The 20105-nt window shown below is 56.7% G+C and overlaps 1 protein-coding gene across 4 annotated transcripts in view; it reads left to right on the top strand.

Moving 5' to 3' along the window:
• The window catches only part of UBP1 (upstream binding protein 1), a 34252-nt gene that overhangs the window by 9288 nt on the left and 4859 nt on the right, over positions 1-20105 (top strand). The window contains exons 3-13 of one of the 4 annotated variants that reach the window (XM_056803995.1): positions 7566-7642; positions 8608-8713; positions 8877-8983; positions 9348-9500; positions 9610-9720; positions 9973-10080; positions 15367-15470; positions 15898-15952; positions 16053-16146; positions 16749-16839; positions 17336-17439. In XM_056803995.1, the coding sequence (XP_056659973.1) occupies positions 7566-7642; positions 8608-8713; positions 8877-8983; positions 9348-9500; positions 9610-9720; positions 9973-10080; positions 15367-15470; positions 15898-15952; positions 16053-16146; positions 16749-16839; positions 17336-17439 (1110 nt within the window). Of the gene's footprint in view, positions 1-7565; positions 7643-8607; positions 8714-8876; positions 8984-9347; positions 9501-9609; positions 9721-9972; positions 10081-15366; positions 15471-15897; positions 15953-16052; positions 16147-16748; positions 16840-17335; positions 17452-20105 lie in introns of all 4 variants that reach the window. The other 3 variants (XM_016424642.2, XM_056803997.1, XM_056803996.1) reach the window with 3 other exon arrangements.

Raw genomic sequence — 20105 nt, 5'->3', positions numbered from 1 at the left:
CAGGTCTGGGGTTACCTTTCTTGGGGTATCAGTACTTTGCATTTTTTGAGTTCTTATTTTCCTCTGCTTTGACCACTTTGGGCTTGGGAAGGGCTCTCAGAGGATCCCATTTTCTTTCCTTTTTTTTTTAATTTTATTTAGTCAATTTAGAATATTATTCCTTGGTTACAAGAATCATTCTTTCCCTCCCTCCCCTCCCCCCACCCTTCCTGTAGCCAATGCATAATTCTACTGGGTTTTACATATATCTTTGATCAGAACCTATTTCCATGTTGTTGATGTTTGCACCAGGGGTGATTGCTTAGAGTCTACATTCCCAACCATATCCCCATCAATCCATGTGATCAAGCAGTTGTTTCTACTCCCTCAGTTCCTCCTCTGATTGTGGATAGTGTTCTTTCTTGTAGATCTCTCTGAATTGTCCTGGATCACCACATTGTCACTAATGGAGAAGTCCATTACATTCGATTGTACCACAATGCATTAGTCTCTGTGTAAATGTTCTCCTGGTTCTGCTCCTCTCACTCTGCATCACTTCCTGGAGGTCTTTCCAGTTCACATGGAATCCCTCCAGTTCATCACTCCTTTGAGCACAGTAGTATTCTATCACCAACAGATACCACAATGTGTTCAGCCATTCCCCAATTGATGGGCATCCCCTCATTTTCCAATTTTTTGCCCCCACAAAGAGCGCAGCTATGAATATTCTTGTACAAGTCTTTTTGTCCATTATCTCTTTGGGGTACAGACCCAGCAGTGCTGTGGCTGGATCAAAGGGCAGACAGTATTTTATCACCCTTTGGGCATAGTTCCAAATTGCCCTCCAGAATGGTTGGATCAGTTCACAGCTCCACCAGCAATGCATTAATGTCCAACTTTGCCACATCCCCTCCAGCACTCATCACTTTCCATAGCTGTCATGTTAGCCAATCTGCTAGGTGTGAGGTGATACCTCAGAGGTGTTTTTATTTGCATCTCTCTGATTATAAGAGATTTAGAGCACTTTTTCATGCACTTATTAATAGTTGTATCTGAAAACTGCCTATTCATGTCCCTTGCCCATTTTTCAATTTGAGAATGGCTTGTTTTTTTGTACAACTGGTTTAGTTCTTTATAAATTTGAGTAATTAGACCTTTGTCAGAGGTTTTTGTTATGAAGATTGTTTCCAATGTGTTGCTTCCCTTCTGATTTTAGTTACATTGGTTTTGTTTGTACAAAACCTTTTTAATTTGATGTAATCAAAATTATTAATTTTACATTTTGTGATTTTTTTTTCTAGCTTTCTTGGTTTTAAAGTCTTTCTTTTCCCAAAGATCTGACATGTAGACTATTCTGTGTTCACCTAATTTGCTTATAGTTTCCTTCTTTATGTTCAGGTCATTCACCCATTCTGAGTTTATCTTGGTGTAGGGTGAGAGATGTTGATCCAAGCCTAATCTCTCAGAGGATCCCATTTTCTGATGGGTGTGGGTGCCTGGGAACAGGTGACTTACTTAGAAGATGCAGACAGAGATCAGTGGCAGTAGGCACAAGGATGCCTTGTACTGAAAGATCCTTCCAGGAGACAGGTTGAGGCTGGAGGACTTTGAAGGAGAGCTGTATCCAGCATCACCAGAGGGGCCCTTGCTGCCTTGTGAGTTCTTCTCTAGCCTCTTGCTGTGGAGTTCGAGGGGACTTTCTCAGAAGTGCCTTAGCCTGAGCAGAAACTTCTGTTGGAGATTTGTACCAGAGCCATAGGATGTTTTAGGGTCAACATGGTCTTGAATTCGAGAGACAGAGAGACAGAGACGCACGCACGCACGCACTAGCCAGTCCATGTGCTAGTCAAAATAAGAGACAAAATAACCCTGAAAGCCATCCCCTGTTTCCTTACCTTTCCTCTAGCCTGGAACATCAGCCACTGCACCCTGGGAAGGGAAGGCTCCTGACTGAGAGCCCTAGGGATGGTTCAGCAGGGAAGGGGCCAGGGTAGTGTTGAGCTCACGGGGTATGAGGTCAAGACCAAGGCAGAGTGTGTATATGGTGGGCAGGGAGGCAAGGGAAGAAGAGAAAACGAGGACTGAAATGCCATGCTGAGGAGTGAGGAGGGGTTTCTTGGAGGCCTCGAAGTTTGTGGTACAGGGCAATTCTCAGACCCATTGTGCTAGATGCTGGGCTACACGTCCCAGAGATCTCTTAAGAAGTTAGTGCAGGAGGCCATATGAGAGGCCATGTGGGCTTCCCTCAGGCTGGAGGAGGGAAGAGAGACAACAAATACACAGATGCTGGATCTTGTGTTTTAATTTGACTTTGGGGCATGATGGCAAAATCCTTCTTTTGTTGAACTCTGGAGTTGAAAAGAGTTGGTTTGGTCCTCTAATGATGACAGGGCACCTAGGTGAGACGGGAGCTAATGTCAGACTGGGATCAGAAAGACTTCTCCCTGAGTTCAAATCTGGCCTCAGGCACTTCCTGAGTGGGTGACCCTAGACAATTCACTTCACCCCCGTTGGCCTTAATTTCCTCATCTGTAAAATGAGCTAGAGAAGAAAATGACTGACCACTCTAGGACTTTTGCCTAGAAAACCCATTTCCCAGTGGGGTCACAGAGAGTGGAATATGACTGAAATGACTGAACAACAATTGAACTAATGAAATAACTCAAGAATGCTCTACATCAGAACAGGACTCTTGAGTGGAGTCAGGGATGGGTGGGCAGGGATCCATTGGTGAAAACCCTTGGCACACAGCCTCTTTGTAGCCCAATATCCAGCCCGGTTTCTCATTTTCTAGATGAGGAGACTGAGGCTGGAAGAGGGGCCCTGACTGGCTGGTGCAGGAAGTTAGTGATGCCTTTCCAAGAAGCAGGGGTGTCCTGACCCAAGGATCCTCATGCCCTGGTTCCCAACTTGGCTGATCTGTTGAGTCACATTTTTAAAGACTTCTAAAAACGATCTTCTGGGGGGGCAGCTGGGTGGCCCAGTGGATTGAGAGCCAGGAGGTCCTAGGTTTAAATGTAGACTTAGACACTTCCTAGCTGTGTGACCCTGGACAAGTCCTTTACCCCTGTTGCCTAGCCTTTACCACTCATCTGCCTTGGAAACAGTACACAGTATTGATTTTAAGAATCTTTAAGAAACCAGTTGCCTTGTTCCTTTTGGAGGGGAGCAGGGAGGTGGGGGCTTTTCCATTCTGCTCCTGGCCTCCTCTTAACTCTAGCCCTAACATCCCTTTCCATCCCAGCAGAGCCACCTCCATTTGACCCACCCTCTTTCTAGCTCTTACCCTTTGGCTGGGTCTCCCATCATCCTGAGCCCCAACTCCTAGGGATGCTGATAACCTGCTGGGACTCAGTCATCAATGAGTGAGCAGATTGTCACCCTGCCATCCCCTCCTGATCCCAGTGATGCTAGCCACTTGGCAGTTGTTGTCTAGACCATTTTCCATCCCTTGTGGTTCCCTAACATCCCATTCTAAAGCTTCTCACCCCTTCTACTGAGCCTTCTGCAGTTCCTGCTCCAGAGACTTTACCCGTTACCCTTTTGTGCCTTCTTCCACTTTCTTGTACTCACGGTGTCCTGGGCGACCCCACTCTCTTGAGCCAGGTTCTCTGCCCCCTCTGATTGGGTACATTTCTACACTGCCTTCACTTCCAGTTTTATAGCTGAAGGGACCCTCACTGCAGTAGAGAAACCTTCACAATCCCCGCAAACCCCCTTTGTGAGCCCCTGCCCCCACTTGAGAACCTCGCCTCCTACTTAAAGGAGAAAATGGAGGCCCGCTACCCAGCTTTCCTTGCTGAGACCAACCTCTACTTTTGCAAGTGAATCCCAGATTGCCCCTTCAACCCTTCTGTCACCAGTCTAATCTCACCCTTCCCCACTGATAACCCCTCGCTTCATAATTTCACAATTGCTTTTCTCCTCCCTTCTGTGGCCACACTCCTTGGGAAGATTGCCTGGGGCAGATGCCTCCTCTTGGTTCCCTCACTTCCTTTGTGTGGACATTGACTGCATTCTTCTCCTACCTGCCTCATTCTGCTATTCCTTCTTGTTCTGCTTTGCTGGTCCACAGTAGATCTTCTCTTCTCCTTTAGAGTGTTGCCATCTTTATCCAAATGGTTCTTAGCCTGGTATCTCCAACTATCCTTTGGGCTTCTTGAACTGGATAGTAGGAGACAGTTTCAACTTGGCATGTCCTAGATAGAACTCTGTATCTTTTCCCCAAAACCTTAATCCTTTTCTACACTTACTGCTTTTCTTTTTTTAAACCCTCAGCTTCTGTCTTAGATTGATTACAACGCAGAAGAGTGGCAAGGGCTAGGCAATGGGGGTCAAGTGACTTGCCCAGGGTCACACAACTAGGAAGTATCTGAAGCCACTTTTGGAGCCAGGACCCCCACTCCAAGCCTGGTTCTCAATCCACTCAGCTGCCCCGCTGCCCCTTCTCTATTACTCTCGAAGGCACCACTGCCCTTGGCTCTCCCCCCAAGCTCAGCCTAGGATTCCTGTTCATTTCCTCACTCTCACTTCCCACTACTATCTAGTCTCTTGCCAGGGTCTGCCTGTTTCATCTTTGTGCCCTCTGTCGTACTTTGATCCAGTGACCCTGTCCTCACGTCTCTTAATAGTTAAAGGAATTGTAGGGATATTGAAGCGGTATCAGGGAATAAGGAAGGTTTTGTAACAGAGAATGAAGGGATAGAGGGAATATGACTGCCAGTGAGGTTAAAGGAGAGATACCCCCTTCTGAGAGGCTGGGGTTCCCTAGAAATAGGCCATCTATGATAGCCTGCGGGGACATCTTCTCTATTGATTGATGTTGAAGGTACCTCAGGGCAGGTAAGCACTCATCTTCCTGAGGGACAAGCCTCCCCCCAGACCATGGTCGCCTGGCCTGGATCTAATAAGGACCATTTATGGTTGAATGACTGTCCTTAGGTTCTGCTCCCTCTATATCCACCTGAAATGATAGTCCTCTTATCTGACTGTGGTTTATTTAAATAAAGATGAATTTAAAAAACAAGTTTGCATTGGGGAGGTATCAGGGAAGAGGGAAATTGGGATTTTCCCAAATGAGGTTTGAGTCTCTCAGCTTTTGAGCTGAGGCCAGGCCTCACAGGCTGGTGGAGGGTTTCTTTTATTCCTGTCTATGCTAATCTATGCTAGCTTTTTTAAGTTCAAAGTCTTTAGCAGTAGACAGCAAGAGGAAGAAGAGGTTCTGACCTTCACAGCTGGTTGGGCCTGTCTCTTTGAGCTGACACCCTAAAGGCTAGCCTTACAGTTCAAACCACTCCCTTAAATCCTTTTGTCCAGTGACACGATCACAGGAATCCAGGTAGAGCACACCGTTGGGAAAGATCCAGGAATGGAGGAACTTCTATCCCTCCACAGGGAGAAAGTGCTCCTTCCGGTCCGAGGGCCAGGAAAGTCCTCCAGAGCAACTGTCACTCTCCAAGCCCCTTCCCCCCACCAATTGGCCTTCTGGTCGATATGTTCTCTCTAACATTCCAACTGCTGTTTGTTCCACCCGAGTGTCAGAAAGTCCAAAACTTGCTTCGGTTTTCCTTTCCACGTGTCAGCTTCTGCCTCCTCTTCATTTCTGTTTCCACCTTCCTTGGCTTTTGGCCCATCCCAGCTCTCTTGAGAAGCTTTTCCCAGTCCCCTTATTTAGTCTGCTTGGGTCTTCTGGTACAGAATTGGTCACGTGGTTTGGCTTTTTCTGCTTTCCTTTGTATCTCCAGGGCTTAGCTCCGGGCCTGGCACTTAGTAGGTGTACTTGCTCTGGGCTTTTTGCCAGTTCAGCTTGGCATTTTCTGACAGTCTAGAATTCACAGAACATGATTGTGCCATCTCGTCTTTTCCTTGGCATATTTGGAAACAGTCTTTCCGTAGAGAATTCCTCTGGGGATCTTGGCGAGCTGCGGTGACCCTTTGGTCCGAGCCGGTCCCGGCGCCCCGACCCTTTGTCGTTTGACAGGCCCAGGGCTTGTGGGGGGCCTACACTGAGCCCTCAGAGGCCCCGTCTGGTGCTGCCGGATGGAGCGAGGAAGCCCGGTGGGAGTGGCCTCACGTGCCCCGGACAGTGGGAGATAACCCAGCCCCGATAACCAGGGCGCAAGGACAAGGCTGCTTTGTTCCGGAGGAGGAGCCCTCTGAGATGGGACCGTTCTGTGCTTGGAGGCACCCTCGAAAGCAGCAGCGCCGCCAGAGTGAAAGAGGGCCTCGGCTCTGGGCCTGGCGGCTGCGGGCTCCGCAGGAAGGAGCCCGTCCATTAGAGCCCCTGACAGGAGAAGCTCGGGCCCCGAAGGGCATGGCTAGTGGGTAACCGAAGTCCTGTCCTTGGCCTCCCCGAGGGTCCTGCCTGGCCCGGCAGGGTTGGCCGGCCCCAAAGCTTGTAGCCCCCGGGAAGGAGACGGAGCGCGCAGTAGGGCTGCTGCTGGGCCTGGGGACACCGCCAGGCAGAGCAGCCGCTGGCCTTACTCAACACAGTGAGGGCTGCTTCCTGGCTCTGCTACTTCATCCGGGTAGACAGTCTTGGCTGGGTCTCCACCCAACACGGAGCTTTGCCAAAGGTCCGAGAAACTGCCGACGAACAAGGCGACGACGGCTTCCGGTCCCAGCGTTCCCCGTTCCTTGGATTTCTGTCTGTGTTGTCTTTGCTAACCCGGGCCCTCCTCTTGCAAGGGCCAGGCAGGCGGATGGCCGCCAACGGGGCTGGGGAACCGCGGCCTTGCCCCTTGTCGCCACGTGACCGCCGGGGGCAGAGGCCGGGCATCCTGGGCCCTTCCTTCAGTCTGCCCGCCAAGTGCAACCTGCTGCTTTTGGCCCAAACAGAAGGGCTTTCTCGGGCCCACCAGGCCTTCCTCTCGGGGGGGGGGGGGGGCACAAACCTTCAGCTGCTGAGAATGAGCCCGTTTTCCTTGGACCTTCTGCCTTCCTCAGGTAGCATCATTGGGCTAAACCTCGTCTTACTCCTCTTGGGGAACCGATCCCGGGTGTGCGTTAGGCTGGGCTGCGGCTCTCCTGAGCTGACTAGAAACGGAGCCAGCTGAGCCTCCCCCAGGCAGCGAGCGCCAGGCTTCTGTGGGGGCGGGGTCAGGGCAGTGGGGGGCAAGGATCCACGGCTTTGCCCTTCCTTAATAGGCAAGCCACTGAACTGGGGTGGGGCTGCCCTACAGCAGGGAAGGGGGCGCCATTTTACTTCTTTGCCTTGGCTTCTACCTAGGCTTTTAGACCAATTTTCCTTCCCTAATTTTAGGGGGGCAGCTGGGTGGCTCGGTGGATGGAGAGCCAGGCCTAGAGACGGGAGGTCCCGGGTTCCAATCTGGCTCTAGACACTTCCCAGCCGGGTGACCCTGGGCAAGTCCCTTGACCCCCGTGGCCTAGCCCTGACCACTCTTCTGCCTTGGAGCCAGGACACAGTATTGACTCCGAGACGGAAGGTGGGGGTTCCCCAACAAACCCGATTAGCCCTGCTGGCGAAGCTGGCGTGGGCCCAGGGGAGCCCTTCCCCCAGTGCTTTGGAGAAAATCGCCTCGAAGACGTGGTTGCGACGCCACAAGACTGACATCTTTTTGTGACAGGTCAATCCTATGAAATCCGGATGCTGGACAACCGGAAGGTGGGAGACGTGCCTGAGATCAGCGGAAAGCTGGTGAAGGTGAGGGCCGTCCGGGGCTTCCTAACTCCACTGCAGCCACGGCCAGAGCTCGGGGCAGCCTCGCACCTCGGCGCACGGGCCCTGGTAGGCCGCGTCTGCCCTCCCTCCGTGGGGATCCGGGCTGACGTCTGCTTGGCCGCCTCGCGCGGAGCCCCGGCCCTGCTGTCTCCCGGAGAGGATCAGGCCCTGTGGCTGACAGGAGGCGGGGACTTGGCCGGGCCTCTCACCGGCACCCACTTCCCTCGGGGCACCTGCCAAGATGGCGAGTCTGACGGTGCCCCCTTGGGGGCGCTTCTTTAGCTCCGTGGGCTCAGGCCACTCGAGTGACCCTTGAGATCACCTGGCGACAAGGCCTTGTCGCAGCTTCTCTGCAGATCAGTAAGGGAGAAGGAACCCACCTTTTGGCTTGGTCTCCCAGAAGCCTTTTCTCCAGTCTAGTCTCTCCTCCCAGGTCACCCCGGCTCGAGTCCTGAGCCTTCTCTGTTGGTCTGGAGGGGCTCTCAGGTCCCCTTCGGCCTTGAACCCAGGGCTCTGATGCCGTCGCTTTCTTCTCGGTGGTCTGGAGACCTCCTGTCCTGAGCAGCCAAGAGGGCGCCCTTCCCCCAGGGCCGTTCTGGCCAGGGCGTGGGCCCGGCCTAGTCGTTGTTAAGTCCTTTGGCCTTTTCTTAAGTGCCGGCCGTCATCAGTAGTGCTTTGGCTGGCCCTCGGGCCTCCCTGACCCTCTCGTTTGGGCCGAATTCTAGGAGAGAGGCCCAGGGCCCAAACATGGCGGCGCCCAGCCCGGCGCCTGGCCGACTGAACTCGGAGCCCTGAAGCCAGACCAGCGGGCCCGAGGAGCTTCTCCCTTGGCCGAGCCGCGTCTCTGGCTTTCGGCTTGGGCCTCTTCCCTTCCCTGTGGACAGTGGGTCAGCGAGGGGCCTCTCCGCGGCTGGCCACTGAGCAGCGCTCTCTCCCTTGCCCTGCAGAGCATCATCCGCGTCGTGTTCCACGACCGACGCCTGCAGTACACGGAGCACCAGCAGCTCGAGGGCTGGAAGTGGAGTCGCCCGGGGGACCGACTCCTCGATCTCGGTGCGTGGGGCTGGCCCGGCCAGGCCTGTCGGGGCGCCGCTCGGGGGCTCTGCCGGGGCCAGCCTGCTCTTTGGCCGAGCGGGCCGTCCCCGCGGGCCGGGGCCCGGGGCTCGGGGTCTGGGCGAGGGCCGCGGCCCCTGTGACTCTCTTTCCGAACGCGCAGATATCCCGATGTCTGTGGGCGTCATCGACATCCGGACGAATCCCGGCCAGCTGAACGCGGTGGAGTTTCTGTGGGACCCCGCCAAGCGCACGTCCGTCTTCATTCAGGTCAGTGCGCGCCTCGGGGGACTCGGAGCTTGGCTCGGACAGAGGCCGGCGGGGCCGCTCTGGGCTGATTCTGGGCTGCCCGGGTCACGTCACGTGTGCCTGGGCCGTGCTTTGAAGAGTGTGTGGGGATGACAACGGGGACGGCCAGCCTCGCTGGGGCCTGGGACGAGGCAGAACCCGTGAGCCTGGCTGGAGTCGGCGTGGCCGTGCCGGAAGGCGCCCGAGCCACGTGGCTTCAGAGGCGGGGCGCATCCTGCATGGGCAGCCGCTCGGACCCGGGCCGGGCCCTGTCCTGGGTCGAATCCGGCCTTGCCCCGTTGGGTGCGAGGTGGGGCGGGCGCTCAGGCGCTTCCTGTTCTTCCAGGTCCACTGCATCAGCACCGAGTTTACCCCCCGCAAGCACGGCGGCGAGAAGGGGGTTCCTTTCCGAGTCCAGGTGGACACTTTCAAACAGAACGAGCACGGCGACTACACGGATCACGTGCACTCGGCCAGCTGCCAGATCAAGGTTTTTAAGGTGAGAGCCGGCACCGAGGCCTCGCCGGGCCCGGCCTCCGGAGCCCGCCCTGGGGCCCGAGGCTGCCTTGAGGCTTTGCCGACTGAGTGAGTGTTTTCCCTTTGTTTAGCCCAAAGGAGCGGATCGGAAACAGAAAACGGACCGAGAAAAGATGGAGAAGAGGACGGCGCACGAGAAGGAGAAGTACCAGCCTTCCTACGACACCACCATCCTCAGTGAGGTAATGTGGCGGAGCGCTCCGCGAGGAAAAGAGGCCAGCTGTGTGGTGCCTGGCGTACGGGCCGAGCGGCCGGGGGGCTGGGGAAGCGCGACCCAAGAGAGGAGCCGGGCCTCTCCCGTCGGGGGCGCCGAGGCCCCCCGTGCCCGCCCGTGAGTCCTGGGCCGCGTCGGCCCCGAGTAGGCGTGGCCTGGGGGACTAGGTCCGCCCTCGCTGTCTAACGGAAATTGACCCCGCTCTTTGGTGTTTGTCCAGACGAGGCTTGAGCCTATCATGGAACCTGCAATTGAACATGAGCAGAAAAGGTCCAGCAAGCGGACTTTGCCAGCAGACTGCGGCGATTCTCTGGCAAAGCGCGGCAGTGTAAGGGACTTCGGATTACTTTCCCTTGTCAGGATGCCCGGGGCCGGGGTAGCCGCCCACCCGACCGCGGCCGCGGCCTGGGCCTCGGGTGGGGGCGCTTCCTGCATCTGTCACCTAGGGAGGGGGCGCCCCGCACACCCACTCACCTCTCTTCCCCGTGTACAAGCAGCCCCCGTTCCCTTCCCGACCGCACAGCGGCCGCCTGGGCTTTTGCGTAGCGTCGGAGCGTTCTGGAGTCGTCTCGTATGTGGCTGGGAGGAGGCTCTTTGCCGTGACACGCAGAGCGAGCCCTGCTCTGCGCCTCGGAGCCCGAGCTTGCCCGGGGCCTGCCGAGGCCCGGGCGTCCTCCCTCGGACACTCGCTCCTGGATCCTAGGCTTTCTGAGTCTTCTGGCCACGTCCTGGACCAAAGAGCTGTGCGGCACTTATGTGGCTGAGGCCGCCCTTTGACCATCCCCTCAGCGGGCTGCTGCTGACACCGACACGGCACCACCTTGCTCCGAGAATCACAAGGCCAAAAGCCCCATCGCCGCCCTTTGGCCCTCCTGGAGGTCAACCTCGGACCCTGCCCAGGCTGGTCGGCTGCTGGCCGAGCTTCTGAAGACCAGGAGGAAGGAGGCATCCACCGGGAGACGACTCCAAGGAAGGAGGAGGAGAAGCCCTCGTCTCTGACCACAGGAGCCAACAAACATGGACTTCCCGGGCCCTCCCTGGCTGGTGTATGTCTGAAGCACATTGGCTTGATGGATGCAAAGGGAGTGCGTTTGGACGCTGTCTTGTAAGACTCCCCTGGCCCCCCTTCTCCTAGCAGGATGGGGGAGGAGGAATCCCGAGGCCTCGCCTCTAGTCGCTCCCCAACCCCAGAGGCCTTCGTTCTCTCTGCCCCAGAACTTAGTAGGGAGTGGGCCGATGTCGCGAGGTGCAGAGCTCTTAAAATCTGTGGCGCTGCGTGCTGTTTCGGTTGATCCAATGACTCGTCCTAACCAGGAAAAAGAGCGCTCGGTACCCTTCAGAAGAGGCTTCTGGGCCTGGAGATCTCTTGCTTGTGCTTGAGCCTCCTGGCATTAAGTTGCCTCGGGGGAAGCCACGGCCTGGGCCTTCAGCTAGGTTACCTGCTGACCCCAAAGCTGTGGCATATCCCTAGGGAAGACATGGAGGAATCCCTGCATGGCGGCTCTCCTTCGGTAGTCATGCAGGAGAGCAGAATGTCTCCCCCATTGGGTGCCTCGACTCGAGGCCTGGGCAGGACCGTCGCCACGAAATTCAGGCTGGCATCCCAAGGCTGTGCTTCCTTCTTCCTCTGAAATGCAGGCGTCTCTGCCAGGGCTCCAGGGTCAGGACTTCCAACAGTGTTCCCTTGGCTGACTGCAGCCCCTGGTCAGGCAGGCTGGGGGTCAGGTCTCCTTTCGTACTGGTGGAGGCCATGGTAGAGGCCCTTCTGGTCTTGGAGCCAGTCCAAACAATTTTGGTTCTGTAGTTCCTGAGTGGGCACTGTGCACCTTGAATAAGAGACCCGGGTCTGAGCCCTTGTCTCCATCCTGGCTGGGGGCTGGCGGGGCTGGCTTGGCCTCTGCCCCCTTGGTCAGTGGCCTGGAGGATGCCGCATGGCTCTCTTGGTGCTCGTTGTCTCCTACCAGTTCAAATAGCTCGAGAAATGGACTTTGCGCATTCGCAAGATCAAACAAAAGGGTTATTACCTGAAGACGGCCTTGGTTGCTCTCAGGAGGGTGACGTTTCCAATCTTCATGGATCTTTTCCCCACTGGGGAAAGATGGTGCCGCAGCATTGCTGGGCAGGGCAAAACCTTGGCATCCACGTACATCCTCTTTCTCCATCTAGAAGACATCTCAAGTCTGTGGAGTTCCTTTTTCTGTCTTTCGACATCGGCAAAAGTAACCCAGTTACGCCTCTGATTCTCCATCTACAATGATCCAACTCTGGGGAAGAAATTGGTGGTAGCCAGGCGGTATGGCGCGGGCACAGCGCAGCTGCCCCCGTCTCTGGTTTCCGCCCGTACGCTGCACACTTCCGGCACGTGCTCTTGACGACTGCCTGGCCTACTGCTGGCACTTTGGTTCAAGGGGACTCCCTAGCTTGAGTGTCGGGGAGCCCGGGCTCACTCCATCTCGCTGCCTCGTGCTTACTACCCATGAGACTGGCCGACTCCTCACCGCTCGGACCCCAGCCCTTCTGAGATAGCGAACAGCCTTGTGAGCATCCTCTCGCCCATCTCTACGTTGAGTGTTCCCTGAGGGATTGACTAGGCCAAGTGGGCTCACTCGGCAGGCCTGGCCACTGTGTCCACTCTGGGACTGGCCCTGGGCACCACCCTAATGAGCCTGCAGCTGCCTAGGCCCTGGCCAGGAGCATCGTGAAGAGACACCCAGCAACGAGTCCCCTGGTCCAGGAGACCCCAGGCTTTTGGAGGCTCCTTACGGGTGGGAGGTCCCCAGCCCATGTCCCTTTCTCCAAACAGAGGAGACATTCCGCTGCTTGCCAGGATGAATTGTTCCCAGGTTGTGTTTGTCAGCCGTGACCTTAGGCGAACATTGACGTGTCTGTGTGTGTGTGTGTGTGTGTCTGTGTGTGTGTCTCTGTGTGTGTGTGTGTCTGTGTGTGTGTCTGTATGTCTGTGTGTGTGTGTCTGTGTGTGTGTGTGTCTGTATGTCTGTGTGTGTGTGTCTGTGTGTGTGTGTGTCTGTGTATGTGTGTGTCTGTGTGTGTGTCTGTGTGTGTGTGTGTCTCTGTGTCTGTGTGTGTGTGTCTGTGTGTGTGTCTGTATGTCTGTGTGTGTGTGTCTGTATGTGTGTGTCTGTGTGTCTTTGTATGTCTCTGTGTGTGTGTCTGTGTATGTGTCTGTGTGTGTGTGTGTGTCTCTGTGTCTGTGTGTGTGTGTCTGTGTGTGTCTGTATGTCTCTGTGTGTGTGTCTGTGTGTGTCTTTGTGTCTCTGTGTCTGTGTGTGTCTGTATGCCTGTGTGTCTGTGTGTCTGTATGTGTTTATGTATGTCTGTGTGTGTCTGTGTGTCTCTGTGTGTGTCTCTGTGTGTGTGTGCCTATATGTCTCTGTGTGTCTGTGCATCTCTGTGTATGTCTGCGTGTGTATGTCTGTCTGTGTGTCTCTGTGTGTGTGTGTCTGTGTATGTCTGTCTGTGTGTCTCTGTGTGTGTGTGTCTGTGTCTGGTGTGTGTGTCTCTGTGTGTCTGTCTGTGTGTCTGTCTGTGTGTCTTTGTATGTCTCTGTGTGTGTGTCTGTGTGTGTGTCTCTGTGTGTGTGTGTCTGTGTCTGGTGTGTGTGTCTCTGTGTGTCTGTCTGTGTGTCTGTCTGTGTGTCTTTGTATGTCTCTGTGTGTGTGTCTCTGTGTGTGTGTGTCTGTGTCTGGTGTGTGTGTCTCTGTGTGTCTGTCTGTGTGTCTGTCTGTGTGTGTGCGTGTGTCTGTGTCTGTCTGTGTGTGTGTCTGTGTGTGTGTCTCTGTGTCTCTGTGTGTGCGTGTGTGTGTCTGTGTGTGTGTGTCTCTGTGTCTCTGTGTGTGCGTGTGTCTGTCTGTGTGTGTGTGTGTGTGTGTGTGTGTCTGTATGTCTGTGTGTGTGTGTGTGTCTGTGTATGTGTGTGTCTGTGTGTCTTTGTATGTCTCTGTGTGTGTGTCTGTGTGTGTGTCTGTGTGTGTGTGTCTCTGTGTCTGTGTGTGTGTGTCTGTGTGTGTGTCTGTATGTCTCTGTGTGTGTGTCTGTGTGTGTCTCTGTGTCTATCTGTGTGTGTCTTTGTGTGTGTGTGTGTGTGTCTGTATGCCTCTGTGTTTCTGTGTGTCTGTATGTGTCTATGTATGTGTTTATGTATGTCTGTGTGTGTCTGTGTGTCTCTGTGTGTGTCTCTGTGTGTGTGTGCCTATATGTCTCTGTGTGTCTGTCCGTGCGTCTCTGTGTATGTCTGCGTGTGTGTCTCTGTGTGTCTGTGCATCTCTGTGTATGTCTGCGTGTGTCTGTCTGTCTGTGTGTCTCTGTGTGTGTGTGTCTGTGTCTGGTGTGTGTGTCTCTGTGTGTCTGTCTGTGTGTCTGTCTGTGTGTGTGCGTGTGTCTGTGTCTGTGTGTGTGTCTGTGTGTGTGTCTCTGTGTCTCTGTGTGTGCGTGTGTGTGTCTGTGTGTGTGTGTCTCTGTGTCTCTGTGTGTGCGTGTGTCTGTCTGTGTGTGTGTCTGTCTGTGTGTCTCTGTGTGTCTCTGTGTGTGTGTCTCTGTGTCTCTGTGCATCTCTGTGTATGTCTGCGTGTGTATGTCTGTCTGTGTGTGTGTGTCTGTGTCTGGTGTGTCTGTCTGTGTGTCTGTCTGTGTGTGTGCGTGTGTCTGTGTCTGTCTGTGTCTGTCTGGTGTGTGTGTCTCTGTGTGTCTGTCTGTGTGTCTGTCTGTGTGCGTGTGTCTGTGTCTGTGTGTGTGTCTGTGTGTGTGTGTGTCTCTGTGTCTCTGTGTGTGCGTGTGACTAGTGCAACTCAGTGGGGCCTCCCCCAACATCTGGGGGTGCTTGTGCGCGCGGGACACTTCTGAACCCCGGGCAGGGCTGCTTTGCGGAGGCCGCTCGGCGGTGTGCCGGGGTCCTGCCAGTTCCTGTCTCAGTGTCCCGAGTCCCCAGCCTGGCCCCTAGTTTGGGCTGTCGCGAGGCCCGTGGGAGCCCCTGGAGGTCCCCGGGCAGCCCGGACCCCCTGCTCCCTTGTCTTCTTGGTGGGGCCCCGGCCGGCTCCGACGCTGCTGACTCTTCTGGCGTCGCCACTCCTTGCTGGAGGGGCGTCCTTGGGCCGGGCCTCTCCTGGGCTTCACCGAAGGGGTGTCTATACCGGGCCTGGGCCAGCCCGAGGAGCCTGCGGAAACGTTCTCCTCCCCGATTTTCGGCGTCCCCGTTGCGCCAGGAAAAGCGGGAGGCGCCGCTCCCACCCGCTTGGGGCTTGGTCTGGCCTCCGTCGGCTCAGTTGTGCCACCCGCCATGTCCCTCTAGCGGGTGGAGCCCCTGCGAGATCGTGAGCTCCTTTGTTTGGGCCGGCGGCAGCGCTCTGGGCTGGGCCGAGCCTTCCCCTTCCTCGGCCCAGATCCGACCCCGGGAGTCCCTCTCGCCCTCCGGCTCCGGGCGGTCCTGACGGAGCTTGGCCTGGCCAGGAGCAGGCGGGGCGCGTGGCGTCTGCCGCGGCCCCCCTCAGCAGCCGACCCAGGCCACAGCGGAGCTGTCGGGGAGGGGCCAGGAGACGAGCCCGTGGCCCCGGCCTCGGAGCCCCGAGTGATGGGCGTGGGGGCTCTCTTTGCTCCTCAGTGTTCCCCGTGGCCCGTCACGAGCGCCGCCTACGCCAGCGACAGCCCCGGCCCTGCCCTCACGTTCACCGCCGCTCAGCACAGCAGCTACAGCGTCCCGGAGAGGTACGTGGGTGGGCAGCTTGGCCGCGCTCCGCCAGGCCCTCCTCCTTGGGCGGAGAAGCCAGGGAGGCCTGGGGGGCCGGGCTGGGGGTGGGCCCTTGCGCCGTCTCTGCCCTCTCCGTCCCAGCTCTGGAGGCCTCCTCCTGCCTGGACCCCTGGCCTCCGTTTCTGCACGTGACGGGTTAGTGGGGCTTCCTGGGCGGTTCCCCCCAACCCCGCGGGCCCGCCCAGCTCCGTCCCTGGGGTCAGATGAGCCGGAGACGCAGAGCCAGGTCTTTGCCTGAGAAAGAGGGGCAGGTCCTGGGATGGAGCGTTCGGAGGAGGGTCAGCACCCTTGATGGATGGCTGAGGGGGAGGGCGGGCCTCAGGGAGCCCCCTGGAGAGCACGGTGCGGGGTGCAAGCCCCCCCTCTCCTTTTCCTTCTCCCTAGCAACTCCTCCTCCCCAAACCACCAAGGAGACGGCACTTGTCTGGGCATCAACGAAGTGAGTATCTCTTCGTGCCACTCGCTGTGGCCAGGGCCGGCGGGCGGCTGTGGGGTGCCGCCAGATGCAGGCTCTCCACGCTGCTCTCCCCTCCCCCCAGCAATTGCAGCCATCAGCAACCATCCAGGAAACCCAGCAGTGGCTGCTTCGGCAGAGGTTCACCTCCTACGCGAGGCTCTTCACCAATTTCTCAGGTGTGTTCTCTCGGCCCGAGTTCTGCTGGGCCCGGCGGCAGGGCGACAGCGGAGCGCTCTGCAGCTCCGGGCCGAAGACGCTGCCCTGGGGCGGGCCTGCTCGGGGGCGGCGCGGCGTGGCCGGGGCTTCTCCTTTCCCTCCCGCACGTCCTTCCCGGTCCTGACCCGCCCAGTCCTATCCGCAGCGTCATTTCTGACTCGGAACCAGAGAAACCCGAGACGTGGGAGCCCCCAGTGAGGAAGGGGCCGCTTGGGAGCCTTCGCGGGGTTTCTCTGATCCGGGAGAGGGGCCAGACGCTCCAGCGTGCCCCTGGCAGTGCAGGGAAGCGGGCGCGTGGCCCGGCCCGGCAGGACCCGAGTGTCGGTGGAGTCCCCGTCCAGCCGGTGGAGATGGAAGGACACCTTGTTGGTCTCTCCTGAGGGACTGGCTGGCTGGTGCGGCCTCCGCTTGGGGCGTTGGGAGGCTGCAGGTCGAATTCTGCGAGACGCCCTGCGCCTGGGACAGAAGGCCGGCCCCGGCCTCTTGGCGGGCGGGCGGGCGGGCGGGCGGTCAGCGCGCGCTGCTGCTTGGAGCCGTCGGCCAACGCGGCTTCCTTTTCCAGGTGCAGATTTATTAAAACTGACGAAGGAGGACCTCATCCAGATCTGTGGCCCGGCCGACGGCATTCGGCTCTACAATTCCCTGAGGTCAAGGTGAGGACGGGGCCGGGGAGCCCAGGCGGAGTCTGGGCCTTCTGCCTCCGGGCTGGGGTGCTCCTGGGAGAGCAGCCACCGACTGGCCGGGCCTGGGGGAGGGGCATAAAGCTCGCCGCTGTGGCTTTGGGGCCCCCGCCCAGGACGAGATGCCCTTAGAGCCGCGCTTTCAGGGCCGGCCCCGGCCCCGGCGTCTTCCCAGCAAGAATCTGCACACGTAGCTGGTGCGATTCGGGCACCTGGGCCGACCCCGGCTCAGAGCTGCCTGGGGGCTCCCTGGAGGCAGTGAGGGCGTCTGCTGGCGGGCGGGCTCGGGGAGGTCTCGGGCTCCTCCTGTGGCTGGAGGAGACTCGGTGCCCCCGCCTTTGCGCACTTCGCGGCAGGCAGGCAGTGATGAGGGTTCCCTTGTTGGCACTTGGCCTCGTGCTTCCCAAGTGGTCCCCGCGTGAGGCCATGTGACCGGGCGTCCGCTGCAGCCGCCTTCTTGCCCTTGCAGGACGATTAGGCCCCGCCTGACCATCTACGTCTGCCAGGAGCAGCCCCGGGGTCCCCGGCTGGAGAGGCCGCCAGAAGCAGGCCACGGAGATCACAGTAGCAATGGTGCGGTCTACGGTATGCATTGGGGCGGGCTTGGGGCCCAGCAGGCACCAGGGGAGTCGGTCACTGACGCGGGGGGAGTGGAGAAGGCCGGGCCTGCGCGTGCCCCACTCCAGTCACTTCTCCTACGTGGAACGGCCGCCCCTTGAGGGCGCATTTGGGTCTGTCCTAGCCGACCCTTGTGTTGCAGAAGGCCTCGGACTGTCCAGCCCAGCAGAAGCAGGGCAGACCCTTTTCCCTGGGCTTTCTCTCGGTCTCTCTCCTCGTCACTCCACGGCTCTTTTTGGGGTGGGAATACCCTGAGCAGGATACGGTGGCAAAGGGATCGCGACCCGTTTCTGTTCCAAGTTCATTTTTATCCCTTCCTACCTCAAAACCGACTGTTTATGGAGTCGACACTCTGTGTTCTGTGGGGAAAAGAACCCTTCTGCTCCCTTCCCGCTGCTGGAGGCCGAAGCGTGCTGGGCCCTGTGGGAGGGCGCAGCACCGGCTTTTCTCCTTCTTTCTCCGCACAGTGGCCTCAGATTACCCCGGGCCTCCTTGGGAGGCGCGTCTTTAGGTGGAGTGCGGTGCCCTAGAGGGCCTCCGGTAGTCCCTCCTACGCCACTCACAACAAGCATCGCTTTGGCCTCCTCTAGGCACCCCAAGCCCTGTACCTTGCCGCGGGTTGCCCTCTCCCATCTCTTCTTTGGCTCTAATCGCGTTACTACAATTTGAGCACTTTGGCACACTGTCTGGCCGTTCTCCCCGTTTACTGTTGGCATCGCGTCTGTTCTCTTGCCTCTGCTACTCCCTGGGTGTCACTTCATGTAAGGTTTTCCCACGCCTCCGCCTTCACGTGTGTCGGGGGCAGAAAATCGAATCGAGGAACTCCGAAAGGAATGAGGTAAAATGACGGCCCGCTTGAAGAGATCGCGAAGAATTCTCCCAGTGTGCTTTGCCAGCAGAGCTAAATGCCCAAAAGGCATAAAGGACCGCCTTCAGCCACTCCGGCGTCACATGCCGTAGTCTGATCTCGAGAGCAGTCAAGCCCACCGAAAAGAACCGACCGTTTATTCTGGAGGCTCTACTGGAGAATTCTAGCCAGCTTCCCCCCCCCCCAGTTACATGTAGAGATCATTTTTAACATGTGTTTTCTGACATTTCACAACCCAAATTCTCTTCGTCCCCTTTCCGAGACGGCCAGTAATCGAACGAATTCTCTCAAACGTCTGAGGAACAGAGTTGCGTCCAAAGTAAGCAAGCAGCCTTCTCGGCTCTCTTAGCCCAGATCCAGGCCCGGCACCAAAACCGTGGGACGGGAAAGCCGAGAAGAGAACTGCGGATCAGTGTCCCTCGTGGCCATTGACTCAAAGCCTTCAGGGGATTTCTGACAGACTATGGCAGTCGGTTCAGTCAAGAAATCGTGACCCGATTGGATTCAGAGGAGGGATGCGTCAGGATATCAGTCAGCAGAATTACACTGAAAATAACATCCCAACCCGGTTTGTCTCGAGAGACAGAAAAGGCCTTTGACAAGGTACTTGTTCACTATTGCATAAACAGGAAGTAGGTGAGTGGAGTCAGCAGACATTTAGTTACTTTCTACTATTTCCCATGCTAAGCCCTGGACACTTGGGGAGATATATAAGCTTTGAAGGGGCTCAGACTCGTGCCAGTAACTGGGGAAAGGCCTCCTACGCTTGAGAGAGGTGGGATTGCAGCAGAGACCTAAAGGAAAGCAGGAGGACGGAGGAGAGCTGAGAAAATGCCTGGAGTTGGGGAAGCGTCCTGTTGGGCAGGAGCAGGAGGCCTGTGTCCCCAGAGCAGAGTAGAGAAAGAGCATTCGAAGGTGGAGAGACTGGAATGGTGCACGGGACCGGGCCGTGAAGGGCTTTACAAATCCAAGTGCAATTTCGTGTTTGGGTTCGGTCCTGGAGGCCAGAGGCACCGGCCACTGGAGGTTGAATTCAAGGATGGGAGAGCCTGGAGGCCAGCACACTCCGCAGGGGATGGAGGCGCTGTCAAAGGGGAGAAGAGGGGGAATTGGAGATGCTACAGAAGTGAAGTCCATCCCCGCTGCCGCTGGGTGACTTTGACTTGGCCTTGGCAGCATCTTCTATTCGCTTTGGGAGTAGAAGAGAAAGCTAGGCGTGACGATCCTGAGCTCGTGACACAACGGTTTATAGCCAGCTAATTGTAACAGAAAGCAAGATGTTGCCGTGTCGTCCCCACCCCCCATCACTACCGTTTCTGCGCGGAACAGCAACGTCTGAAAAGGCAGACATGAGAAAATTTCCTTGAAAACAATTACGCCGTGCATGGAATAAAGATTCTTTGTCCCAGAGTACACTCGGTATTCTGATAACAAAGTGCTTCTTAGAGAATGAGAGTCCTAGCAAGACTGGGCCAGGATGTCCGTATAATGGTGGTGCTGCAGGGCTACCCAAGTGAAGTCAGGGAGTTGACAGTGTCAGTGCTGTCGGAATCAATCTAGAAACAGAAAATAATAACAAAAGATGCGAGTCTGCTTTTTTAAAGGTCAGGGACACGAAGGGGGAGGAACAAAGTCCATCATGCAAAAAACTGCCATCATTCAAACCATTTGGTATTGGTTAAAAAATAGAAAAGGGCATACAGGGAAGAGTCAGAAGTAACCCAGAGAACTTGGTGTTTCTTAGGAAAGAGTT

The sequence above is a fragment of the Monodelphis domestica genome, chromosome 7, assembly GCF_027887165.1.
Source record: "Monodelphis domestica isolate mMonDom1 chromosome 7, mMonDom1.pri, whole genome shotgun sequence".
Classification (NCBI taxonomy): Eukaryota; Metazoa; Chordata; class Mammalia; order Didelphimorphia; family Didelphidae; genus Monodelphis; species Monodelphis domestica.
This window is presented reverse-complemented; position numbering and strand designations above follow the sequence as displayed.